The sequence below is a fragment of the Asparagus officinalis genome, chromosome 10 (genome assembly GCF_001876935.1).
Source record: "Asparagus officinalis chromosome 10, Aspof.V1, whole genome shotgun sequence".
Classification (NCBI taxonomy): domain Eukaryota; kingdom Viridiplantae; phylum Streptophyta; class Magnoliopsida; order Asparagales; family Asparagaceae; genus Asparagus; species Asparagus officinalis.
In genome coordinates, this window is record NC_033803.1 from 8,594,476 (window position 1) to 8,604,268 (window position 9,793).

The 9,793-nt window shown below is 31.3% G+C and overlaps 1 protein-coding gene across 1 annotated transcript; it reads left to right on the forward strand.

The window, feature by feature from the left end:
• On the forward strand, positions 8,144–9,486 carry LOC109826423. Its single transcript, XM_020393456.1, has 4 exons — positions 8,144–8,400; positions 8,581–9,049; positions 9,157–9,221; positions 9,441–9,486. The coding sequence occupies exons 1-4, from the start codon at positions 8,144–8,146 to the stop codon at positions 9,484–9,486; spliced, it is 837 nt and encodes a 278-aa protein (XP_020249045.1).

Sequence of the window (9,793 nt, forward strand, 5' to 3'; positions counted from 1 at the left end):
CATCCATATTAGAAAACAAATTATTATGGGTTGTGGGGTTGTGCATTGAGAGTGAGCTTATTTGTGTTCTCATCCATATTAGAAAACAAATTATTATATTGAGCTTTCTTTGTGAGGATACACTTTGTAATACACTTGTACACTAAGAGAAGTGTGTGGTGAGAGAAGTCGTTGTCCCAAGAGGAGTGACATCGATAGTAAAACTAGGGAGGGGTTGTAAATCCGAGCACTTGAGGGAGACATAGGCTAGAGACCAATACTTAGAGGGTGTAGAGTGTGATTGTAAGCTGTGTGAGATTATAAAGTTTTTAGTGAGTTAGAAAACCAAGTATGAGGTGTAAACGTTATTCGGGTGAGCGTCAAAAACCCGGTGTGATAATGGATTTCTCCCTGGGAGTGGGGAGCGGAGACATAGGTCGGAAGAACCGAACTCCGTGATCATTTGCTTGTGTTTGTGTTGGTTTATTTGCGCACTATCTTGAGTTTAAAAGCCAATTCATGAGTCTCTGGCCCATTTTCATGATCCTCTTGTGAAAAAAATTAAAACTGCAGCAGGTGAGGTCCGGCCCAATATGCTTCAACTATGCAGCAAATCAAACAAGTTCGGAGATCATGTTTTGTAATCTTTTCATAAAAACCCAATTCATTCCAACTCTTTGCATCCAAGTCCATGCATAGCTTCCTTGGTGTATTTTTTTATGGGCTTTGCTCTTTGGGCTTCAATCATTTTCCTCTTTTAAGCTTTTGCTTCATGGGCTTCTAAAATGCTACAAAATAGAGAAGAGAGATTTTTAAGGGGTTTTTATATTTAATAATATTTATTTATATTTTCATTCATTTATGTGTAAACTAAGCTAACAATAATTATTAATGGTATATTTATTCATGTAAAATAGATAATGAGGATATAAAATTGTAATAAAAATATGATTATCATTATATGATTAAGGTTTTAATGTAAGTGATCACATGCAAACCCCTTTAGTTTCTGTTGATACTCATGAGTTAGAATCGAAAATATATTGCTGGACATGATTAAATAGAATTTTAGTTAACATTTTTGCAGATAATTATCGAAAGCAGAAAACTGGGGATTTTCTGCTCAGTCGACCAATGAGTCGACTCATGAGTCGACTTATGAGTCGACTGATGAGTCGACCAATGAGTCGACTGATGGGAAAAATCTTAGTTTTGTGTGCTTTGTTTGGTCAACTTATGAGTTGACTGATGAGTCGACTAATGAGTCGACTGATGATGAGTTTTCTTCTTTTGTATTTCTTCAGTTTGGATCTGTTTGAGTTATTTTAGTTTAACTGAAATTATTTATGTTTATTATTGTTGCATGCTTAAATATGAATGAGGAGTCGCCTCGAATGACGGGTATTAGAAACTAATGTATAACCTGCATCATTACATGTGAGATGTCATGCAGACACTAGTTTAGTTTACACACCAAGACGTGTTTGAAAATTTGTGAAGGTTATCTTATTGCGTATCACTTCGATATTAGCATAGTTTGTTCAGTCCTCGTGTTGGACTATAATCCATCGAAGTCCTCGTGTTGGACTATAATCCATTGAAGTCCTCGTGTTGAACTATAATCTATTCCGGTCCTCGTGTTGGACATTTACCTATTATTCTGTGTGTTGGATGCTAGTTTAGACCTTGGGTTGACATTATACTTGCATAGGCTGGACACGACATTTATATGAGTTGTGACACGACACCGTAATCAAGTCTGAGATGATTTGCCTTCTTTTATTAATGTTCTTGTATTAGATTTTGGGTTTGGTATTTAGGAAGGTACAATTTGAGATACAAGGTATATACATGAGGGTTTCCTTGTTTGGATTATTTCGCTCGACGTACCTATGCTCGTATTGTAACTTCCTAAATACCAAAATCCTCTTATACATAGGTATTTACAATCTGAGCTACATGGTATATACATGAGGGTTTCCTTGTTTGGATTATTTCGCTCGACGTACTTATGCTCACGTTGTAAATAACTAAATAGTATTTATGATTATATATATATATATATATATATATATATATATGTTATATCTGTATTTTCTGTATACAATGAGCCATTCTCCTTGGTTTGGCTGTGATGTTGCTCGCTAGCGCTTTGACGTTCGTTGTCCCTCCTCCTTTCAGGTAACGAGCTAGGAGCCCGGAGAGTCGCAGGTTGATGGTGAGGCACTCTAGCTTCAGCTATTCTATTACAGTTACATTTTACTTTTGAGCTCCACTGTAGGCTTTTGTTAGACATTTTGAGAGTTAGTTCTAGAAGTTGTAAATGTTGTGTGCCTTATTTCCTCTTTTTCAGACTTTATGTATTTGAGACTTGTTGAGGAGTTCTACTTTCTTTATTTCAGATATTGACTTGTATTTCAGTATGTTAGATGATGAAATATTAATCTGATCTCTATTATTTCATCAGTTGACTCTTGTGTTATCTTTTACTTGCTTTTGTACCTACACCTGTTATTGACTCTACTAGAGAGATAGTAGTTGTGATGGTGAAACATGTTATTGCACGGTGTGGTGCATGGTAAGTTTGACATTCTTAGTTTCACCTTGGACTGCAACCTAGTGTGAACCCATGGGCATCACAAAAGCACTCCTCATGAACTTGGATCTCTATTTACCATTGTAAGAGAATAAAAACAAAATAATCATGAATTTAAATAGATATTATCTATCTAAAAAATAAAACCTACTTATTTAGGTGCCAACAAGCATTTTTCCGTTTTATCAAATTCTGATTATTTTCTAGATAATAGATTACATAGGATTATAGTTCATGATTAAAAAAATAACCTATAATGAGTTCACGTTGGATGGGATCAGGGTAGGATAATTATAATATTGTTATAGTGAGTTTTAAATTTAAATTGTTGAGCTATGGGATAGGACAAATATGTTGTTTGTTGTAGTGATAGTGATTTTAAATTGTTGATTCATGTAAGATTAGTGTAGAATAATTAGGATTAGGATAGATTCCGATTAAAATGTAATATTCAATAAAGTGAAGGATAATATTGAATGTTAAAAGCTTTTTTCGAACTCGTACTTTTGATGGGAGTATGATAAGCAACATATTTTCAGCATTCTAATTTCAACTGTTTGTGTTGATATTTATATGGAAATAATGGTTATGAGGTGCTGATTCTAAATGAGCCGTTAAGAGATAGAGGGATAAAATCTATACATTTTGATGTGACTAACAAGGTGAGCATCATCACATGCTCATATTTTTATAGCTCATTTAGTAAAAGGCGATGTCATCTAATGCCTATTTTTTTCTATTTATATTCTGTTAGTTATAGCTTGGATATGAAAAACCTTCTTGAAGAATAAGCCAATTATGCTTCACATGGGAAGAATGTCATATACCTTTATTTTCTTTTGCTTATTAATTGAAGTTTAAAGATAGTTTTAATATTATCACCTTATCTTAAAGTATTTTTCAACAAAACCTTTTAAATAAAATACAGAAATCTATTAATTTCAAGACTTTAACTCTTTAACCAAACCTTTTAAATAAAACACCTAAATCTATTAATTTCAAGACTTTAACTCTTTAACCATAATATGGTACGATGTTTGAGTGTTACTTCAAAACAAGTCAATAAATTATTATTATTATTATTTTTTTTGGGGGGGGGGGTATATTAGTAAGTGTTTTTTTCTTTTTTTGGAAAAATACCAATTTAAAAAAGGTATTTCAAGTTTTAACCATAATATGGTAATAATGATGAAGTGTTACTTAAAACACGTTATTATATTAATCATACTCTCTTTAAAAGTACGAGTTCGAAAAAATCTTTCAGTAGATAAAAATACCCTTGAAATTCAAATATTAATCCATTAAGTAAGAGTAATTTGATAAATTGATGAATTCTTATTGGATATATATAGTATAAAGATAAGGATACAATTTAAATTGAAATATAAATCTAAATGAAATTGTTAAATGCTAAATTTATAAATGTCTACAAAATGAAGGGTGTATATGCAAAAACCAAATAAATTAATAAGACAAATAATGGTTGCCCCAAAGGTCAAACCCAGAAATAGCACAGACTTACAAATGTACATAATGTGGATGGGATATTTACAAAATCTACCAAACAAATTAAAGAGACAAAAGTCATTCTCAAAATTATAAAAAAAATTAAGGAAAACAAAAATCATATCATACTCCTTTTAAAAGCACGAGTTTGGGAAAAGCTTTCCGTAGTCAAAATTACCATGTACTATTTTAAATATTTAATTTAAATTATAATCTATCTAATCATAGTTATATCTTATCCTAATACCCCCATGAACTATCTATAGCTTAATAATTTAAATAAGATTAATAAAATATATGAAACAGCTCTGTGATATCAGTGCATTACATGAAGTATTACAAAAAAAAGTTTTAAAAATTAGAGAAAATCTCAAAAGTTTAAAATTACACAAAATAAAAAGCTAAAATTCTAAAACTTGACAAAGAAAAGAGTAATTGTTTGATATTCTTTTATTAAGATATATAAATGTAACTTATAATTTAATATTTACTATCTTTTTTAGAATCTAAAAAAAGTCAAGTTGATGCTAGTAAAAATAACAATAATAATAGATTAAAAATATCCAGTCAAAGAATAAAAAATTAAAAATATATGATAGATTAAAAATTAAATTTATTGTATAAATTAAAGTAATTGCATATAATTTTTATCAATATGTTAAAGCAGCAAAAATACATAAGTATTATTAGTTTATAGAAGACTAAATCATAAAAAACTAATAAAAGACTATAATATAATAGCTTAACATTAATTAATTATAATTTATAAATATTGATCTCTAATGGTAATAATATTTATAGGATAAAAAATTATAAAGATTTATATATGTAGAACTATCAGAAAACATAGAGATATCCTTCAAAAGAATCAAGCAGTTTTTATTTCAAATGGAATTCAGAACGTCCATGAATTACTTCAATTAACACTAACATAAGTTATATTTATCAAAGAACCACCGACTAAATCTCCCATGAAGAATATATTGAACAACTTTATTCCAATCAAAGAAACATTCTTCATGGAAGATAAAAGAAAAATTACTATGCCATGACTCTGCGTAAGCAAAAAAATAAAATCGCCCTTTTCCTTTTTCTTATATAGTATCACAACCCTGCGTGTGACTTTATTTAGGAGTATGACTACTAACGAATAATCAATTCTTAAAGACATGATCAAAAATAATGATGTAATAGCACTATTAGATTTCAAGATCTCTAAATATGAAGGTAATATATTTCATTACTAAAATTCTTATTTAAAGGCTACTAAATATAAAATTTACTTTATATCTGTCTTAAATTTATAGTGCAGATATGCATGTCATCATAAATTGCATCAATAATATATATCAACCCAAAGATACAACTTACTGAAGAAGTAAGAGAATATTAAATAAACCAAGCAAACATCCATTTAACACTGTAAAAAATATTATATTTAGGGCTAATATGCAACACTCTTTTAGAGTAAACTGCCAAGATAAAAACATCTCCATTAAGGCTCTTTATAAATACAACAGAAATTTAAATTACTAATATATACAACCATTAACATTCGAAAGAGGTATAATCTCAGAAAACCTACTCTAAAATTCATACAATTAAACCTAAGAATAATTTACTAATATACAGACACACTATCGCACCTTTAAGACAACGATAACTACCATTTATAATACAGTTGAGCAGTAGTTCTATGTTTGTAAAGGCTGCAACAAGAAAATGGATAGAGATGTTAATAATAAGTATCCAAATGATAAATGTTGTAGAATTATCAATGATGTAGAACTAAGGTTAAGTGATATACCTTCTTCATAAAATAAATATATTAAAATTAAATATTAATATTATAATCTAAAGCAAATTGACAACGAAAAATATAATGTATGTATTTCAGATCCTCATAAAAAATGACATAGACAAAGCAAAGATAACATTATGACACAATAGAAATTCTTATTGGATACACAACAGAAGGATTCATTGCAGAGGCAAAAGAGGTAGCTCCTAACATTATTTAAGTAATAAATTAAAAGCATAAAAAATTTCAAATATATGGAATTAATATTTATTCTTATTAAAATAGGAAAAAAATCAAAGTCCATATTGTCATAATTTTGTGTTGAATATGATAAACATATTCAACTTCTTTGTGAATTTAGACGAGAAGACAAAAGATGAATAAGCCCAAGGAAAGATAACATGCTCCAGCCTCATATCGCAGTCAATGTAAACAATAAAGACACTACTCTAGAATTGCCAGGAAAAAGATAAAGATGAATAATAATTAATCTCGACTCGATAAAAAATAAAATAGAACAATAAAAGATAATATTTTGTTAATAGTTATAGAATAGTTTAATTATTTTAGTAAAATTAGAAATCTTTAGAAGAGATTTTCATAAACTATTTTTAGTGTTTTCATATGCATATGTGGATGCTTTTATCATATAAAAGTATACTATAGTTAGCATTAATCTTTAGTTTATAATTTTTTCATTAACAATTTTTTGTCATTATTTAGCCCACTTTAAATCAATCATCTTGGTTTGTTGGCTTTATTATTCATCTTTCTTTTATAATATAAATTTTTCAAGCGTTTTCACTTTCATAACACTATACTTTCTAAGGTCAAGCTTGGTTTCATGCCGATCCAAATGGAATAAAAATTTAAATTGGCTTAAGATTATATTTATCTCTTGACAATTCAACTATCAACATAAAAATTTAAACTGAGTGTAGCATATTCAAACAAACATCAAATAAATAAATAATCAAAGTGTAATCGAGGAATAAATTTTAGTAAGAAAATAAACTAAAAATACCTAATCACAGTATTTAACCACGTGCATAAAATCTAGTAGATTAAAAACACAATATGGTAATAACACCTAAATCTATTTATTTATTCAACACAATATGGTAATAACACATAATAAAATTGCTAAGTTCCTCCCTATTCTATTACCCTAACTAATCTATTACTTCCCCTTAATTCTCCTCAATAAAAGCTCTTCGATTCTTCAACTACTCCCTGTAATAAAATAATGGATGCATCTCTTCTATGCGTGGTAACGAAGACAAAAAACAACAAAGATGGTGACGATGTATTCGTCATTATCAAAGAGAATACAGAAATAATCACCTTGAAATATCAAGTGTCGAAAATGCTTAAAATACCAATGCAATCTTTTTCACTGAAGTTCATATACGAAAGGGAAAAGAAATTCAGTATTTCAATTGACAATGTCGATGACTTAAATTTAATGTTTGAGTATTGTCGGCGTAATGGATTTACAAACACGAATTTGTATGCTACCTCCATTGGGGAATCCTCAACTTCACAGAACACGCAGACTACGCCGAAAAATGCGTAGGAATTACACTCCGGATTTCCTTATGAGTTCACTGATAGATTTTACCATTAGTTGTTAACCTTATGCATTGGTTGCTTAGGTAATGAGTTGGTTGTCAATGTTAGGTTAAGGACTGGTTGTTAAGATTATTTGTTCGCTATTACATATACCAGTTAGTTGTTATGATAAGGTATTTGATGTTAAGTATATGCGTTTGTTGTTAAGGTCGCGAGTCTGTCCTTAAGTATAAGGGTTAGTTATTAAGGATATGTGTTGGTTGTTACATTTATGAGTTTGTTGTTAAGGTTATTAGTTCGTTGCTGAGGCTATGTATTTTTATTACTACTTCAGGATAATACTGACAGAAAATTCATGGTGCGCAGATACCACGTTCACCCAAACCTGTAATGATGAGCATATTCCTAATGATAACCCCATCGGTGACTCGATCATGCTGCTGGAATACATGCTTAACTACCAAACAAAGATCCCAACTGAGTGGCACACCTCCATACGTGAAGTTGGTCAAAAATTTGATAGTACTGCAAAAGTTAGATTAGCACTTCAATACTATTCAATTGCTAAACGGTTCGAGTATGATTTTTACCATAATGAACAAAGGCGCATAAGAGTCTATTTCCGATTCAAGCACACACATGGTTGCCCTTGGATGTTGTTTTCTTCCCCGCTTAGAAATTCGTCTACCATGTCCATAAAGAATTTTGAATCTATCCACACCTACGATCAACATGGAGAAAATGATGGCAACTCAAGGGCATCAAGGAAGTTCATTGCTAGACAAATACAAGTTGTTTTGAAGGTTATGCCAGATCTTCGTGCAATTGATATTAAGAACGACATGCTCTCTAATTTTGGCATCAAAATTAACTACAGTTGGGGCAAGGAGACAGCTCAACAGGAACTGTTTGGTGACGATGATGAGGCTTACGATTCACTAAGATGGTACGTTCTTTTTTATTCTTCTGAAATCACTCTTACGTTTTGGTTGCTAACTATACGTATTAGTTGTTAAAGTTGTTAGTTCGTCGTTAAGTATATGTATTGGTTGTTAAGTTTGAAGATCAGTTGTTATGGTTATGAATTCGTTGCTAAATTTACTACTTTGTTATTATATTCATGCAGGTATGAATCCATGGTGTATGCAACTAATCCATGGAGTTGTGTTGTTATTGATGCTGATGACGGGAGGTTCAGGCGATTGTTCATTAGTTATAATGCCTGTATTGAAGGGTTCATTACTGGGTGCATGCCTCTATTGTTTTTGGATGAAACATTTATTAAAAATCGCTACAGAGGCATACTACTTAGTGCCACTGGGTATGACGGCAACTGGGGAATATTTCCCCTTGCTTATTGCGTATGCGACCAGGAGAATGAGGTTAACTGGAAATGGTTCTTACAAGGATTGTGGACGTTACTGTATGATAGGAAAAATCCTTACCAACCTCTACGTCGACTGATAATGATTTCTGACGCTGACAAGGGTATTAGGGCAACAGTCAAGGAATTCTTTCCAGATGCATTCCATTCAAGGTGTGTTCTGCATCTAGTTGAGAATTTTAAAAAGAATATGAAGAATTTTGGGCACAAGGTAAATGTCGCTACTACGTTGGGCGAGTTGTTATAATCTGCGACTTATAAGTTCACAATTTCTGAATGGGATGATAACATAAAAGAATTGGCAGCGATCAATCACAGGCTTACGTCACTGCAATGGAATACTCCCCGGAAAGATGGGCAAACAAGTATTTTCCTGGTATAAGGTAAGATAGCTTGGTTTCAACGTTATTTTGTTAGAGCACCATTATAGTTGTTTAGGTTAGAGTTAGCCTACAGTTTTCTGTTAATGTTAGTTTTTTATTGTTATGGTTAGAATTATTTTGTTAGGGTTTTGTTGTTAAGTTTAGAATTTTGTTGTTAAGGTTAGGACTTTAATGTTTAGGTTATGGTTTTATTGTTAATGTTAGTGTTTTGTTGTTAAGGTATTGCCATGTTACTTCAAACATTACCGAGTCCTTCAACAGCTAGATAAGAAAGGCACGATTGTCGGGAATCTCACCTTTGGTTGAGACCATACGAAAGCAAATAATGGAGAGCATGCATGAAAGGAGGCTAGTGGGTCAGAAATGGTCTGGATACTTATGCCCGGAAGTGGAGATGGTGCTGTGCGATAATATTCAACATGGTAGCTGCTTGGCGATTAAACATTTGACGGAAGATATTGTGGAGGTCGAGTCCAATAAAACTTTCAGTGTAGATTTGAAGAATCGGGCATGTTCTTGCAGCTCCTGGGACATCACTCGCATTCCTTGCAAACATGCGTGCACTATAATTA

Excerpts from the sequence above, each read along its gene's own strand:
- LOC109826423 (XM_020393456.1), top strand. The coding sequence starts at position 8,144 with ATGTCCATAAAGAATTTTGAATCTATCCACACCTACGATCAACATGGA. Across the intron at positions 8,401-8,580 it reads GCTTACGATTCACTAAGATG|GTATGAATCCATGGTGTATG; the intron begins GTACGTTCTTTT and ends ATATTCATGCAG. Across the intron at positions 9,222-9,440 it reads AAGTATTTTCCTGGTATAAG|GTATTGCCATGTTACTTCAA; the intron begins GTAAGATAGCTT and ends TTTGTTGTTAAG.